General features: G+C 42.2%; 1 protein-coding gene and 1 pseudogene across 2 annotated transcripts in view; both read right to left on the reverse strand.

Annotated features, from left to right (window-relative positions):
- The window catches only part of CAT (catalase), a 34,289-nt gene extending 16,740 nt beyond the window's left edge, over window positions 1–17,549 (reverse strand). For both annotated transcript variants that reach the window (XM_024558761.4, XM_024558760.4), the window contains exons 1-5: window positions 17,423–17,549; window positions 5,975–6,146; window positions 4,840–4,950; window positions 3,584–3,714; window positions 3,016–3,120 (exon numbers count right to left, since the gene is read on the reverse strand). In XM_024558761.4, coding sequence (XP_024414529.2) covers window positions 3,016–3,120; window positions 3,584–3,714; window positions 4,840–4,950; window positions 5,975–6,146; window positions 17,423–17,488 — 585 coding nt within the window. In that variant the 5' untranslated portion in view covers window positions 17,489–17,549. The remainder of the gene's footprint in view (window positions 1–3,015; window positions 3,121–3,583; window positions 3,715–4,839; window positions 4,951–5,974; window positions 6,147–17,422) is intronic.
- Window positions 9,580–9,678, reverse strand: LOC112303491 (U2 spliceosomal RNA; annotated as a pseudogene).
- Window positions 17,550–17,628: the final 79 nt, after the last annotated feature.

Consider the following 17,628-nt stretch of genomic DNA (forward strand, 5'->3'; position numbering starts at 1 on the left):
TGGTGCTCCAATGTGGTCTGTAGCTGTCCATTGGGTGTGATGGCTCTGGAGTTTCCTGGGTGGTGCAAGCCAAGGTCAGCCCCCACCCGTGTTTTGTCTGCAGCTACCCTGCCTGTGCTGTAAAGTAATCTGAGATGGCTGCTACTTGTGCTGGGCTTGGACCTTCCCAGGAGAAGCCAAGCTATGAATCTAGGCTGGCTTCTGCTAGTGCCAGGCCTGGGGCTCACTGAGGCCAGCTATTGCCTGTTTGAGAGGATTTAGGAAGTTGTGAAGCATAAAACAAGACCAGCCATTCATATGGAAAAGCAGCTTCTGTGGGCCTGTAATGTGGGTGGGACAGAGTCTCTGGGGATCTCCAAGGCAGGTCAGTGTTACCTAGGTCTCCAATATGGCACCAGCTCGCTGGCTCTGTGGGTAGAGTGTTTAGAAAAGGGACAATGGCCTTGACTCACCTTGATGCCAGACACTTCAGTCTCTCCCTGAATATCACTGGTGCCTTTCAAGCTACTATCCCAGTGCTGGAGCTCAGAGGAAATGAGTCTGAGTGGGTGAATCCATGGGTTCTTTAAGAGGAACTGCTTGGGGCTCTAGAAGTTTCTTACGAAAAACTCAATCCCTGCTGGTTTTGGCAGCCAGAATTGTGAGGATTATCTTCCTGGCACTGCAACTCTGGGCTGGGCAGCCTGGTGTGGGACTCCTCACTCTGGAGATATCCCTCCCGAATTTTTATCTACCACACATGGGTGAGGGGCCAGCCTACTCCACATCTGGGTCCCTCCTCCTAGTCTGGATGGATTTGGTTTCTTTAATTCCATAGTTGTCAGACTTCCATTCGACTCAATTTCTGACAGTTCTGATGGTTGTTCTATATTTCAGTTGCAAGTGTGATGTGGTTGTGCAAAGAAGTGAGCCATTTCTGACTATACAGCCATCTTGATTGGAAGTCCCCCATTATTATCATTTATTTTTTTAAGAAGAATTTTTTAAATTTTTAAAAATCTTTTTAAAATTATTTTATTGTTGTTCAATTACAGTTGTCTGCATTTTCCACCCACCACTCCCCGCCACCCCAGCCAAACCCACCTCCATCCCTTGCTTCCACCCTTCCCCTTGGTTTTGTCCATGTGTCCTTTATATTAGTTCCTGAAAACCCTTCTCCCTATTATCCCCTCCCATCTCCCCTCTGGTTACTGTCAGATTGCTCTTAATTTCAATGTCTCTGGTTATATTTTGCTTGCTTTCTTCTTTTGTTGATTATGTTCCAGTTAAAGGTGAGATCATATGGTATTTGTCCCTCACTGCCTGGCTTATTTAATGCTCCCCAGTTCCATCCATGCTGTTGCAAAGGGTATAAGCTCCTTCTTTCTTTCTGCTGGGTAGTATTCCATTGTGTAAATGTACCATAGTTTTTGGATCCACTCATTTACTGATGGGCACTGAGGTTGCTTCCAGCACTTGGCTATTGTAAATCGTGCTGCTATGAGCATTGGGGTGCACAGGTTCTTTTGGATTGGTGTTTCAGGGTTCTTAGAGTATAATCACAGCAGTGGAATTGCCAGGTCAAAAGGCAGTTCCATTTTTAGTTTTCTGAGGAAATTCCATATTGTTTTCCACAGTGGCTGCACCAGTTTGCATTCCCACCAACAGTGCAACTTTTCTCTGCATCCTCTCCAACACTTGTTTGTTGATTTGTTTATGATGACCATTCTGACCAGTGTGAAGTGGTATCTCATTGTGGTTTTAATTTGCATCTCTCTGATGGCTAGTGATGCTGAGCATCTTTTCATATGTCTCTGGGCTCTCTGTATGTCCTCCTTGGAGAAGTGTCTATTCAAGTCTTTTGCCCATTTTTTAATTGGGTTTTTTGTCTTCCTGGAGTGGAGTTATGTGAGTTCTTTATATATTTTGGAGATCAAACCCTTATCCAAGGTATCATTGGCAAATATGTTTTCCCATATAGTTGGTTCTCTTTTCATTTTAATGCTGTTTTCTTTAGCCATGCGGGAGCTTTTTAATTTGATGAGGTCCCATTTGTTTATTCTTTCCTTTATGTCCCTTGCTCTAGGGGACATATCAGTGAAGATGTTGCTGCATGGAATTTCTGAGATTTTCCTGCTGATGTTTTTCTCTAGGACTTTTATGGTGTCACAACTTACATTTAAATCTTTTATCCACCTTGAATTTATTTTTGTGTATGGTGTAAGTTGGTGCTCAAGTTTCATTTTTTTGCATGTAGCTGTCCAGCTCTCCCAAAGCCATTTGTTAAAGAGGCTATTTTCACTCCATTTTATGCTTCTTCCCCCTTTGTCAAATATTAATTGACCATAGAGACTTGGGTTTATTTCTGGGCTCTCTGTTCTGTTCCACTGGTCTATGTGTCTGTTCTTATGCCAGTATCAGGCTGTTTTGATTACAGTGACCTTGCAATACAGTTTGATATAAGGTGTTGTGATCCCTCCTACTTTGTTCTTCTTTCTCAAAATTGTTGCAGCTATTCAGGGTCATTTATGGTTTCATATAAATTTCTCAAATGTTTGTTCTATATCTGTGAAATATGTCACTGGTACTTTAATAGGGACTGCACTGAATCTGTAAATTGCTTTAGAGCAGAATGATAGATAAATCATTAACCTCATGGCTCAAAATTTATAAATAAAAGCTAAAACAAATCTGAAAACTAGCCTAACTTGTCATTCAAAATTTATTTTAATAGTAAATTTGTTTAGTATTACTTTCCCCTCATTTCCCTAATACTTCACACTACAGACTTTAATCCTTAATATTGCTAAATATCAATTGATAATGTTTCTAGCATCACTTAAGGTCTATCACTGGAGGAAGATTAATAAAATAGGTCATTATAAAATTCTTCAAGATGAAGAAACCTGAGGCAGTGCCCAAAAAGAAAGTCAGAGGCCAATTCCAATAAAATAGTCAAAACTGGAGAAACACTTAATGAGTCATAATTACAGTTCTATCCCAGGTGATAACTGAAGGAAAAAGAAGTGTCCCCACCTGATGCAGAGACTCGGGACGAAGGCTCCAGAAGTCCCAGACCATGTCTGGGTCCTTCAGGTGCGTTTGAGGGTTTCTCTTTTGGCTGTGGATGAAGGATGGAAACTAAATAGAAAATAAGAGAAAAAACCCAAAACTAAGTTTACAGGAATTATGGTGTCTTATTTTATACAATGCCTATTGCTAGGTTTATGGATTACAGTTCTGAACATTAACAAGGAATTTTAAACTGCCAAACCCTAGAGTGAAATGTACTCTCTACTTGTTTCTAGGGCAAAGTGAGTATTTTTACCAATCTGCCACATTCTGCAAGGAAAACTGGACTATTCCCATTAAGTCAGTGAATCCTAAAATGCCAAATCTAAGACTTATGGTAAATGTAGTAGTTTGATCATATAAAACGATATTAAATACAGAAAAATGTGTTTTAAGAGGTAATCCAGCTAACCCAAATTCTTTTCTTTCTGCCTTTCCCAGGACTTCCCCTCAAATGCCAATCTATATGGAGTATTTAAAATCAATGTAAATCAACACACATTTGTAGAGTGAAAAATTCTTTGTCACCTACCAATATGGCATCCCTGATGAAGAAAATAGGGGTGTTATTCCCCACAAGATCCCAATTACCATCCTCTGTGTAAAATTTCACTGCAAACCCACGAGGGTCACGAACTGTGTCGGCTGAGCCCGATTCTCCAGCTAGAAGATTCAAATGCGAAAAATGAAGCATAAGCAGAGCACTTTGCCTCAGGGGAAGCCTAAAGTCACAGAGAAACATTGGTATCTAGCCTTTCTAACCCCTTTCCTAGACGTAAATTAGGTGTTTAAGTGCCTAGGTTATTATTTCCACCACCCGCCAGCTAAGTTGGTCTACAAAGTAAACAAAAGAACTAACTGAGAGTAGCAAGAGAGTACAGGCATATCTCGGTTTATTGTGCTTTGCTTAACTGCACTTTGTATCACAGATGTTTCATTCTGAAGGCAGATACCAGCAGGAAGATTAGGGCTGGCTCTATTGCAGTAATTGCTTTATCGCGGTGGTCTGGGACCGGAACCGCAATATCCTGAAGTATGCCTGTATATGTAGTAACAGCTGAAAAGATTATCAATTTAACAGGATGAGAAAGCTTTGATCAAACAGGAAATTAAAATTTAAATTAAAATAAGGGAAGAGAAGCATGAAGATTAAGAGTTATCAAAAGTATGAAGTTGGTATTAAGAAAATGAGTTAAAATATAGGTTCTTATTCTCAACTTCATTTTTCTTTGTATTCCCAAGTACTTTTAAAATGAACAGAGACTGAAACAGAAACAGAGTCACAACACTGTAGTGTGTTAAGATTTAGCACAACATTAGATCTAACAGATCTAATTCTTACTAGCTCTGTTACATGAGAAAAGTCTCTTAACCTCTTTGAAAGAGAAATAATCCCACTTCGTAAAGTAAATCTACACATAAGATATGTCTGTAAGCCTGGGTGGCATAGAGTTCACTCTCAATAAAGGGCGGCTGTGATCACGGTTACTGAATACGAGCACCAGCGCCAGGCTTCTGTTTGAGCCAACCACTTGCAGGCAAGTTCTTTCCCAACGTCAGAGAATTACAGAGGTAGCTTCTGCATCAGTGTGATTTCCTAAGACCTCAAAAACACAGAATTATAAGTAACTTCCTACATGTTTCAAAATATGTTTTCTACTGTAAAACCTGGCTACAATTTGGAGAAGGGCTTGTTTTCTCTCTTCTAATAAGGGTTTCTTGAAATCAAGTTATAAATGAACTCAAATAAGGTACAGGAATACCACTCAAGCAAAAAGATCATCTTACCAACAGTGGAGAATCGAACTGCAATGGGCGTCCTCTTTCCAATGTGCTCAAACACCTTTGCCTTGGAGTATTTGGTAATGTCGTGCGTGACCTCAAAGTAGCCAAAAGCCCCTAACAGGGAAGACACAGATGTCCTCATGAGACCATCGCTCAGACTATCAGACCCTCAGTAGGCATCTAGGTGACGAGAGAAACTGACGGTTTAGCACTGGCCTCCTTGGCGCTTCCAGTCTTCAAGGGGAGATGTCCAAACACAAAAGGATAAGAGTAACTTGCAAAGGCTTGTTATCACTCAGTGCTAAATTCGGTGCTGCACAGCTGGAGCCAAGAGGAGGAGGAGTGGGGCTGGCAATAACTAGTCAAGGTTGCCCCAAGGACACAGGGCCTGAGACAGCCTTGAAGTACAGGTAGGACTTGGGAGAGAAAGAACAGGGAGAGAAGAAAACGCAGGGAAAGAAAGAATAAACACTTAGGAAGGTCACTGCAGAGCCAAACAACAAACTGAATAACATATCAAAGCCACCGTGGAAAAGCCATGCAAAAATAACCTGGGAAGGTAAATAAAAAAATTAGCAAGTCCTAACTGGGAGTCCAAGTAAGCAGCTAAGAGAAAAATGTTTTCTTCCTTTCTGTAAAGTTTTCTTTTTCCTATTGACATTTTAGCTTTCTTTTAAGCCACCTCCATCTTTTGTTTCTGTAATATATGCAAGATAAAAGCTTTATAGAAGTTTTGGGCTCCCCCAGAAAATAACCACAAACCCACCACCCTAACACAACTATCCTCAATTCTGCACAGCTCACCCCATTATTTATCCAGTCAGTGCACCACCAAAATCTAGTTATAGTAGGTTAATGTCTGTATATCCATAATTTTGTTTCTTCACTAAACTGCATAATGAAAAAAAAGGAAGATTACTTTTATTTTCAGTAAAATAAGGTATTTCATATATAATGTTCAATCCAGGTAAATAAGCAGCATTTAATTACTAATTCCTATTTTGATGGACATTTTTTCCTTTCTCCCAGGACTGGAGATTTGGCACTTCTATTAAAGGAGCTCCAAACCTTTGGGGACTAATTTTTAACCCAGGTCTTACGAAACAATCCTTCTACAACAAATGGACACAGCTCTCACCTGCTCCTTTAGCATGCACGACCCTCTCAGGAATTCTCTCCCGGTCAAAGTGCGCCATTTCGTCGGTGAAAACCACATCCTGAACAAGAAGGGGCCCCCGGTTCCCCACTGTCACGGTGTTCAGTTTGTCCCCTATTGGATGACCGGCCCCAGTGGTGAGGACATCCGGGTTCTACGTGAACACGAAAGGAAAAGAATGCAGGAGGGTCAGTACAAAAAAACAAAACAAAAAAGATGTTAATTTACACTGTCATAATTTACACATCATTTTGCAATTTTTATACTTTCTACTTGAAATCTGTTTAAATTTCTTGTGTCCAAAGTATTAAAAGATATGCCACTGTCTTAAATTTATAGTCGGGTCTCAGAAGTCCTTGATACATCTCAACACCAACCTGCCAGGAAATCTGCTCTGAAGAGCAGAAAGACAAACAACCTGCCAACCTGCTCAGCTCCTGCTCTAGATACGTACAGCCATCGGGCTCCACACACCCAGACAGGGATCCCCAAAAAGAGGATCATATGCACTCAATGCCGAACGTCCAAACTAATAGCGAGAGGATGGTCTCTGCAGAAGCTACACTGATTAGTGCTCTACTCACAACTCACAAATGCTCTATTACGACAACAGGTGTGGAAGTGGGTCCATTGTTCATTTCTCTTAACCAGTGCATACCAGCTCTTTACAACATTTCTTTTCAATTCCCCAAACAGAAAACGTCAGTGGCTTCTATTGTCACTGAAAATAAACTGTTGCTGGCAAGGTGGGTAATAGTATTAATTTTCCAAAGATGTCAAATGTCTCTGAAATAGGATAGGTTATTTTACTGTAATAAAGCATTGGTTTTAATCCACTCAATTCTCCAATTTCACTTAAATCAGAAGCCTCTCAGCTGACACCTTCTCTAGGGTGGGAGCAGTGTTTTTTAAGCCCCACATGATCCTGGGCAACTCTTAGCTTCATGTTCTTCCATCGTCACACATTCTACTTTAGATCCCAGACAACAGGCTCTCCAATGCCTTCCCCGCACTGGGACATCAGGGAGATGTGTGGGTGAACCACGCCTGTCCTGGGAGGACAACGCAAAAACATCTACTGATGAAAGTCAATGGTACCAAATTCACATACCCGAAAAAAGCATTCTGCTCAGAATTTCCACAGCCTGGAGTGGAGTATATGATAACCTTTATTCTCGGTGCACATCTGTCCTGACTATTAAAATAAAGTTAATACCTGCCTCTTAAAAAAACTGTAAGCTCTTTGGGAGTATGCACTAAATAAGAGATCTGGGAATCTGAAAAAATTTATAAAGAAGGCTCTCTCGCACACTAATAAAATCTCCTCAACCACTAAGTGTTCTGTTCACACTGAGACAGGAAGAGGTCTACATGGCACCATGGAGAAATCCTGAGCTGTGGCCTCACAGAACTCTGAGCTCTGGCCTGGGTCCAGCTTCCAGCACTGCCAGTTACCAGATGTACAGCTACCAGCAAGTTACTTATTATTTCTGAGTTGCCATTTTTCATCTGGGCAAAAAATGACCCAGATGTCCCAGAGTTAATACACGGATTAAAAGACCAAATGTATGCAAAATGCAGGCCACACACTTAAGCACATACATGCTCCCACTGCACTGGCTATGAGAACTGACCTGATAGCAGCAGCAAAGCATCTTAGGTTTTACTTCTTAGAGACCATGACAGATGTGTCGGATCCATCCAGGCTCTCTCAGCCTACCCCTTTCCCACCCAGCAGCAAACCCTTCCACACTATACAAAGTGTAAGGGTCAACAGTTACCACCAATTACACCACTCTCTTTTGAAAATGCGTGTGTATTAACACACGTCGACACTGTGTACTTTCATTGAAAATTTAAAGTAGAAAATGAATCATAAAAAGGAGTTAAATTATACAATCTCACCTTTAATTTAAACCTAAACCTTAACTTTTCAACCTCGGCTGTCACTGGAATCACCGGGGGAATTTTTTAAAGCATACTGATGCCTGGATCAGCACCCTATTTAGTGACATCATTAGTCTGGGTGACACCTGGAAATAGGGACTTTTTAACTTCCTAGGTGACTCCTAAATGAAGCCAGGAGTAAAAACCACTGACCTACCACTTCTGGGTGATCTACGGAGTGTCATTGACATCCCTGCACCCCTAATGTTGGGTAGGAGCTGCCACTAAGAGATGAGACCACATCACGTGTCCCCTCCTTGTGACCAGGTCAAGATGACAAGGTCAGTAATAAAAACCACGTCCAAAGGAGGCAGTTGCAGAGTGCTTTACTGAATGAATAAATCAATCTATCAGTCAACTAAAAAATGAGATGCTGTAGCCTGATGCCACTGAATCACAGAACCTTCGAGTGGGAGTGCTGGAATCTTGCCACCACTGGGCCCCTCCCACCAAGGTAGGAACCACCTGCCTGACACCAACCCTGTTAAGGAGTGAAAGGTGCATTTGTGAGTTACAAATAGAGCATTCAACATCTCTTCCACTTCCCTGCTCTAAGAGCTCAATTGTCCTCATTTTTAGCAACTTTCCTTACACAAGCTAATGTATACACAATTCGTCTTCAAATAAGGGAGGCAGGAAAAGCTTCAACAGAGTCAGCAACACAGAAGGGAGGCCAGTGGCAGAGACCAGAAAGGGAAAGATCCGCGACTTCAACAGATGTTTGGGGCAACCTTAGATAACACATACTGAACTAAGGATGAGAGAGAATTTACCAGAAGGTGAGGAGAAGGATGCAGTACATTTGCTGAGATGAAGAGTTAATGCAATGAACCTTTGCTAAATAAAATGCGGGGTGGGACTGGGACATGGGCTATGCAAAGCAAATTTTTATAAATCATTTCTGAAAAATGTGCAAGGCTTTAGAGAAGCTTCTAGAAGATAACAATAACAATATCCCAGTGTGCACAGAGGTATTGCCACATAATGCTCTCTGATCTCAGCAGTGTCCATGTTATGGGGAAGTGAAAATGGACACTCTGGGATTAAGGGTTCTTCCAAACAGAACCCAAGAAAAAAGGAGTAAAAAGCAGTTATTTAATGCATCTGCTCGCCTCGAAGGAGGCGATATTCCAACTATTTCTCCAAAAATACTACAAAACAGGCAACCTAATTATCTCCTTAGCTTCCCTTTCCCACTCTCTAGGAAGATTTAGAGTCAAGAAGAAAAGATACCTTAAGATTTAAATTAAAATCATTCAACATTCAAAAAAATATTTATTGAGTGCCTACTATGTGTTAGGTGCTGGGGACTAAAGCAGCAAGCATCGAAATTCCTGCCCTCGTGGAGTTTATGTTCTATTGAGAATGGTAAGTATTATATTATTTAGAGTAGCAAAAGCATAGAAGCAGCTTAAATGTTCAAAAATAAGGAAACAATTAATTACTGATGGCATAACCATAAGATGAAATATTATGCCACCATTAAAAATTTAACGCACAGAAAAAACTTTAATAACAACAAAACTATTACTACATTTAGGTGCTATAATTATGTCATTTTCATTTTCTTTAGATTTCTATTTTCTTCCCTAAAATTATTTTTAAGTCAGAAAGTCCTTTTCTATATCTAATTAAATAGCAAAAGTTTTTCTTTTTCTCTAAAGATTTTATTTACTGTATTTTTAAACTGATAAGAACAGATACTACACTTGATCTTAGCCAAAAGGCTGAGAAGCGATACTTATTTTATTTTTAGACAGAGCGGAAGGGAGGAAGAAAGAGAGGGAGAGAAACATCAATGTGTAGTTGCCTTCACACGCACCTCACTGGAGACCTGGTCCACAACCCAGGCATGTGCCCTGACGGGGAATCAAACCAGCGATCCTTTGGTTCACAGGCCACATCAGCCAGGGCTAAATATCAAAAGTTTTTCAAATTGTTATTTTTTTACATTGACTTAATGAAGTCAATGTGATTCACACTCACGTTATAAACATAAAATTCCTAAAGATATTTTTAATCAACATAGTATATCACAAGTGTCCGCTCCTAATAACTTTTCTAATTACTTCCTAAAAAATCCCTAAAATATGCTTAGTTTTCACTTGCCTATACAAATTTAGAGACAATTGAAATTTTATTTGAAGATGTACACCACGTCTTCGGCTGAACATGACTTTATATAAAACAAAGAAACAAAAAATACATATATATATAATCATTTTTAAGGGACAAGTCCCTAATAAGACTCCTCCACTCTCTTCAAAGAAATAATTACAACTCAGAGGGAAAATTCTTCAAGAGTGAGCCCTTGTTCAGTACAGCTCTTAAACAAATGTAAACTACCATATTGCATCAACGATAACATAGGCAATTTTCAAATCGTTTTTAATTACAATTGACATACATTATTATATTCGTTTATATTATATTATTATATTAGTGATAGCTTCACATTCTCAGATACCTGATATTTTCTAGCAAATTACTGCCTAACAGTCTCCACTTATTCAGCAAAAATTCATCGGTACCCACAATGCACACATCCAAGTACAGAAAACCAAAGACTGTCCTGGCCCTCAGAAAGAATTTGCTGTGAGCAGGGAGTGGCAGCGTCCTGGCCTCCTGCCCAGATCCTGGGAAGGGGAGAGACGTGCCTGACCTAGCAGTTTGGGAAAAGGACCCAGGCCTGACCCCTTCACCCCCCAACCCCCACCCCAGGCCTTTCCTCCTTAGAAGTCAGCAGGGCTCAGGTAGCACACAGGCTTCCTGCTCCCCTGGGGGGTGGGGGCCGGGTAGGCCTGGTCGGGGTCCAGGGCTGCCTTATCTCCAGAAAACCTTCTTGGCTAAAACTCTAAACCACACTGTCCAATCAGGCCTCTGCCAGTAATAGAGATATTTTGATCTCTACCCATTCCACTGACTTCTTGTTTATCTCTCATCTTGAGCATGGGATGTGTGTGTGAGAGTTTTACTTATTGGGCACGCTCACACCCCAAAACGACAATAATAACAGCCTGCTATGCAGGCATTTTTCTACGCTCTTTACTCAGGTTATTGCATTTAATTCACCTCTCTGAAGTACGTACTATTATTATTCCCAATATACAGAAAAGGAAACTGAAGCTAGGAGGTTATACAACTTGCTCGAGGTCACCCACCTTGAACCGGGAAGAATCAGAGTGTGAACCCAAGCAGGCAGGCTCACAAACCCTAACTCAACCACAACACTATCCCGCCTCTTAAAACAACATAGTTAACGTGTCCTGCCCACATTCCTGGGCCTGGGGAGCCCTCATATATTGCAATACAGAGATGAATTCCCACAGTTCTTCAAGGTAAAAATTTTTATCCCATTTTAAATATGGGGAAACCTAAGGGGGTGGGGGTGGAGTAATCTGTCCAGTGGTCAAGTCACAACTGAATCCTGACTGTAAAGCCTGGCCCCTCACTGATTCACCAGATTAAATGAAACCACTACAAACTGTTTATGACCACGTTAAGAAAATTAGAGACTTAAGAGACATAACAACCAAGACAATGTGTGAAGCTTATTCAGATCTGGATTTGAACAAAACATGAAAAAAGAGACAAAGAGTCAGTGTCAGGGGTCTCCATGACCACGGCCAGGCTGGTGATTCCCTAGGAGGCCTCAGAACTCAGCACCCAGGCACACTCGGGCTGTAATGTCTCACAGCATTTTTATTCAAAGCAAAATCGGCAAGGGGAATAGGCTCATGGGGTGAAGTCCAGAGGAAACCCGCATGAGCTTCCAAGAGTCCTCTCCCAGTGGAGTGACACAGGACACACTTAATTCCCCCAGCAACAAGCTGTGGCACCATCTGTGACATTGTGTCTAGCAGGGAAGCTCGCTGAAAACTCGGCGCCCAGCATTTGCATTGGGGAATGATCACGAAGGCAACTTCTGGCTCCCAGGAGCAAAGCAGATGCTCAACATAAACTGCATGGTTTGCGCCATCAGCTTAGGCACAGCAAGCCATTCTTATCAGTTAGGGGGGAGGCACCCTTCCAAAATCCAAGTTCCAGAGCCAGCCAAGGGTCCCCCTTGCAAATACAGGCATCTCCCCTTATCCATAGTATGACCGCCTACAATTTCAGGTACCAGCAATCAACTGCAGTCTGAAAATATCAAATGGAAAATTCCAGAGATTTTGAAAGAGCCTACATCCATATAACTTTTATTTCAGTATAGTTATAATTGTTCTGTTATTATTCGTTATGTTGGTTAGTCTCTTATTGTCTTATTGTGCCTAATTTATAAATTAAGCTTTACCACAGGTTTGTACGTATTAAAGAAAAAGAGTGTGTGTGTGTACGAATAGGGTTCGGTCCCATCTGTGGTTTCAGGCATCCACTGTCAGTCCTAAAACATCCCCTTAGGATAAGGGAGGACCGCGAGAGTTGCCGTATTTTTTTCCCTCTGTTCTTGGTGAGTTGCCAACAAGAAATGATCAAAACGTTGTTAGTGGTTTTCAATAATTAGCAAATATTTAAAATAATCCTATGAAAAACAAAACCTTTCAAATGCATAGAATAATAGCCATTATGAAAGAGGTTTTGTCTTGAAACTGTCTTTATTAAATATAAGTCTGGCAGCACTGGGAACAGGCAAGGTCCTTCAATTTAAAAAAAAGAAGTAGGGAACGAGAGAAAGATTCAAAATGTAAAGGAAAATTGATCCATAAGTGTAAAGATTCCTTTACTCTTTGTAACAGAAATTATAGTTGTCACAACAGTCAGAAAATAAAGAACAAAAATGAAGAGAGAATAAAAATAAGTATTTGCTTGTTTTATATTTTTGCAATAAGCCTCTCTTTTCTTACCTGGAAAAAATATATATATAAAGTGGTCTAAATATTTGCAAACAGAAATAGAAGCTTAGAATTTTTACTCCATTATTCAATAATGTGTCTGCCTGCCTCTCCGCCCCCCGCACCCAACACACCATGACCCAGCAATTCCATTCCTAGGTAGTTCCCGAGAGAAACGAAACCACAGGTGCACAAGGCATTAAATCATCGATCACCCCTTCACCATCCCAAATCCTGGCAGTGTTACCTCAATGCAGTTATCAGATTACCGGAAAAAATACAGACCCTCACAGGCACTCTCTTATGACTCACTGGCAGGAAAGGATGAGCTAAAACCCAACCTCTCTCCCAGGTAAAAAGGGAACTGTTTAAAAAGATAGGTTTTAAGTAAAAATTTCATCCAATTTTTAAGGGAGTAGAGGCCACTGATTAAGCCTAAGTGTCCCAAAGGGAGAGCCAGGGGCATCCTAAGCAGTGAACAACAAAGTTCCGTTTAAGTCGCATCCAAAGTGACTGGGAATACCTAGAGCATCCACCTCCCTCCTCCCAATGGACTTCGAGAAAAGGAGAAATAAAAATCTTTAAGAAGATCCGAGTCATATCTATGAGCATATTTGATTCAATGTTCACTCACTGAAGTTTACAAAACTCCCAGTTCACTTGTCAGCAACAGAATCTGACCGCGAGGAGAGACGCCCAGTAACTTGCTTTCCCACCGGCAGCACTCTGCTTGCAAAGGAGAATACACCCAGCACGGCATCTGGGTCTCGGGGGAGGAGGAGACTGCCTGGTGCCATCTGATAGCAGTTCCAGACTGAGAGCTTGCCCGGTTCGGTAAAAGCAGAAACAGCTTGGGGAGCGAGGGAGGGAACACTCACACAGAGCTGCCCACCTATATAAAAGCATTTGCAAACAAGGGGAGATTTTAAAAACATTTCCATCCATTACTGTCAAAATTTTCTAACAGAAAGAACGCTTTAATGTCAGAAAGAAAAAAGGAAATAATCTTCAAAAAGTGATTATGTCTTTTCGCCTTTTACCACATCACAAGCAAATGGCTGGACAGATTTTCACCAAACATGGGATGTATGGTTTGGATAATGCAGTAGGGTCAGCTACCTGAACACCAGGATAGAATACATTTCCCAGCCTCCCTCACGGTCAGGTGTGGCCGTGGGACAGTTTTCGCCACGGGATGTGAGTAGAAGTGACCTACACCACTTCCAGCCTGGCCCCTAACCCTCCCATGCACACTCACACTCTTACCCTTCTGAGGCTGGACAGCGATGCCCACGCAACCTTAACGGCCATGTGTTGGCAAAGGGGGAGCCTGCTTCAGCCTGAAGCCTGCAATAACTATGGGCAGCAGGGTTACGCTCCCCTCTTCTACCTCAGACCACTTTGGCTCATCACATGAGAGAGAAAGTTTCTAGTATGTTTACACCACTATACATTTTGAGATCTATTATTATAGCACTTAGCCCACACATGATTTAACTTTAAAGGGGCTATGAATCAATAATAAAAAGGAAATCCAGTATTTTAAAGACTTTATTTATTTTTAGAGAGAGGGGAAGGAAGGGAGAAAGGGAGGGAGAGAAACATCAATGTGCGGTTACTTCTTACATGCCCCCAGCTGGGGACCTGACCCACAAACCAGGCATGTGCCCTGACTGGGAATCAAGCCTGCGACCCTTTGGTTCACAGGCCAGCACTCAATCCACCGAGCCACACCAGCCAGGGCAGAAAATCCAATTTTTAAAGAACAGAAGATTTCAACCAATACTTCTGAAGAACACATACCAATAGTCAAAAGCACACCGCAAGATGCTCAGCACCACTGACCGTCAGAGCGATGTGCGTTAAAACTGCAATGAGATGCCACTTCACAGTCACCAGAGTAGCTAAAAGACTGACAACACCAAAAGCTGACAGGATGTGGAGCAACTGGAACTCTCACACACACACACACACACGGATGACGGCAGTGTAAAATGGTACAACCACTTGGGAAGAAGGCTGCGCAGTTTCTCATAAAACATTCACATACCCTATGACCCAGCAATTCTCCTCCTGGGTATTGAAATGAAAACACTGTGCATAAAAGACTTGCATAAGATTTTTCAAAGGAGCTTTATTCATAATAGCCAAACCCTAGAAATAGCCCAGGAATCCAGCAACAGGATAAACAAATGATGGTGTATCATTCAACAGGAGGCACTCAGCAATTAAAAAATAAAAAAAGACAGATACATGCAACAATGCGAATGAATCTTAACATTCTTTTTAGTCTTAAAACATTTTTGCTGAATGAAAGAAGCATTACACAAAAAAGCGATGATTCAAATCAATGATTCAAAAAAAACATCAACAGTGGTTGCCCAGGGCAGGACTGCAGGAAATGACTGGGAAAGAGCGTGAGGGAGCTTTCCAGGGTGGTGATAACCTTCCATAGGGAGTAGGGTTCCCAGGTGTATATATCATAGAAGGCCGACTTAATATTTGTGTATTTCACTGTGTTTAAGTATTACCTTAAAAACATAAGCATTGAGCTCTGTCCATGTGTACGCTTAGTGTTCAGGGGTAAAGTCTACTGACATACACAACTTACTCTGAAAAAAAAGGGTTAATGAATGTATGCAGGAATGGACGGATGGAATGCGTGTAGTAAAATAAATATAACAAAATGCTCATTGTAGAACCTAAATGGTGGACATATGGGAATACACCACAGAATTCTTTCAGCTTTTCTGAATGTTAGAAACATCTGATAATAAAGCATTGAAAAATTATACAGGCTTTGTGACATATTTCCTTTTGGGCAAAATTCCTTTTGGGGGCTTTGAGGCAGAAGTCACTTCAAAAAAAATAAGCTGTTTTCACTCAGAACATCTAAAAGTGAGGAATCACAAGACATGAGCGGGACTGCCAGTCAGGACAATGTACACAGCGCATTACAATGCCAAGGGCAGAGGAAACCGCAGCATTTCAACCACCAGTCCCCTAATTACGTCTGTGCTTTGGGGGCCAGCTGTTTCTGACAGGGGCAACCATGAGGGGTAAATCACCAGCAGGGTCTTCGTGACTTTACAACAGTTCATGGTTCTCCCCAACAATGAAGAGGCGCACTAGCCTCAGGATGAAGGGGAGTCCTTTAAAAGGAATAAATTTTGTTTTATGAAAAATTCCTTACATTGTCCGCATTTTTCTCAATTCACCAACTATTCATGAAAACTTGTGCGTGAAACAGGATTTGGCAACCACTGGGTATGGAAAAGTCCTGCCCCCCAGGAGCGGACTTCTGATTCTGACTCCGCCACAAACGAGTTGTGTGTGCTTGATAAGCAAGACTCCAAGTGTCTCTGGTTCACTTTGATTAAAAACTTATGAAAAACTGAACTAGCCTCCTGGCATACAATAAATGACAGGATGGGAGGGATTCTGCAGGCCTTGAGAGAATGGTAGCCTCTCACCAACAGGAAACTAACTATAAATCAATCCGTGTGCTCTTAGTATTAATACCCATTTCATGCATACTAAGCCGGTTTTGAAAAGGAACACTAGGCAAGATGAGGAAAAACTGAACTCTGCTGTTAACTAGCTGCCACCAGAACTGAGCAAGTTCCTCAGACTCTCTGGGCCAATTTGATAAAAAGAAGACTCAGGCCAGATGTGCTCTTATCTAACCCAACTTCCTCGAAGATGCTCTCGAAGACTCTGGGTTCAGGTCAAGAATGTCTCACCCACCAACACTGGGCAGAAGACCTACTCATCTTTAAAGATCTTGTTCAGATGTCACCTTCTTTGGGAAGCCTGTCAGGCAAAGTCAGTCCCTCCCTTTACACTTTACAGACAGCTGTACAAGAGCCCTCACCACCATGGATGGCAATCATCTATCTGTATTGTGTCCCAGACTAGACTTGGAGCTTCAGGACATCCTAGTTTGGGTCTCACTGGGTTTTGTACGCCTCCTCCCAGCACAGTGCCCAGTACATGCACGCACTCAAAGAATGCCTGTGAATAAACGTATTAATCCCTATTGTCACTTCTAGCCCTAAGATGCTAGCTAGGCTTGATGTTTTCCAGTGCAAATGAAATAATGGATGTAAAATTCTTTTATTTATTAGTTTAATGCTGTAAGTACTCAGTATCAGTCACTGTGACTGGTGCTGGCTGGGGTCATCGAGAAAATAAAACACCATCCCTAATCCCATGGCAGTCTGTAAATATAAAAGCTTGTAGTTACCGTTCGAGCAAGATCAAAACAGAGCCTGCTCTCACTTCCCCCTTCACTTCCTTTCTTGCAGCTGCAGCTCTCGGCCTCTTTCTACAGGCGCCTGCATTTCTCCCTCAAACTGCGACCTCTGTCCCAGCTGGCGAAAGTGCAAAATTCAGAGCCAACCACCCGCGCCCTACAAGCCTGCACCAACCACTCGTGACAAATCCTGCAGGCCGGGGGGGGGGGGGGGGGGGGGGGGGGGGGCCCACCCTAGAGCCCTCATCCCTCCTCCCGGCAAAGTAACTCCATCTGGAACAAAAGCAGCCCCACCCCCAGTCCGTGATAAGAAGTACAGCCCAGGAACGTCACCGCGCTGGGGGACGCCATGGCCGTTACTCAAGGATGTCAGCTTTCGGAGAGCGTAGGGTGTACCTGCGTGGTCCGCTGCTCCTTCCAAAACTTCATCTGATCGCTGGCTGGATCCCGGCTGTCCGCCATGGTGTCAGGCTAGCGTTGAGGATCACAACCTCGGCTCTGGTGTCCTCACCCTCGGCAGGCCAATGCCTCTACTGCCGCATCTACTGCCCGAGCTGAAGCGGGTGACTTGAGCTTCGGCCAATCAGCTCCGCCCCCTCGTC

The sequence above is a fragment of the Desmodus rotundus genome, chromosome 5 (genome assembly GCF_022682495.2).
Source record: "Desmodus rotundus isolate HL8 chromosome 5, HLdesRot8A.1, whole genome shotgun sequence".
In the NCBI taxonomy this organism is placed as follows: domain Eukaryota; kingdom Metazoa; phylum Chordata; class Mammalia; order Chiroptera; family Phyllostomidae; genus Desmodus; species Desmodus rotundus.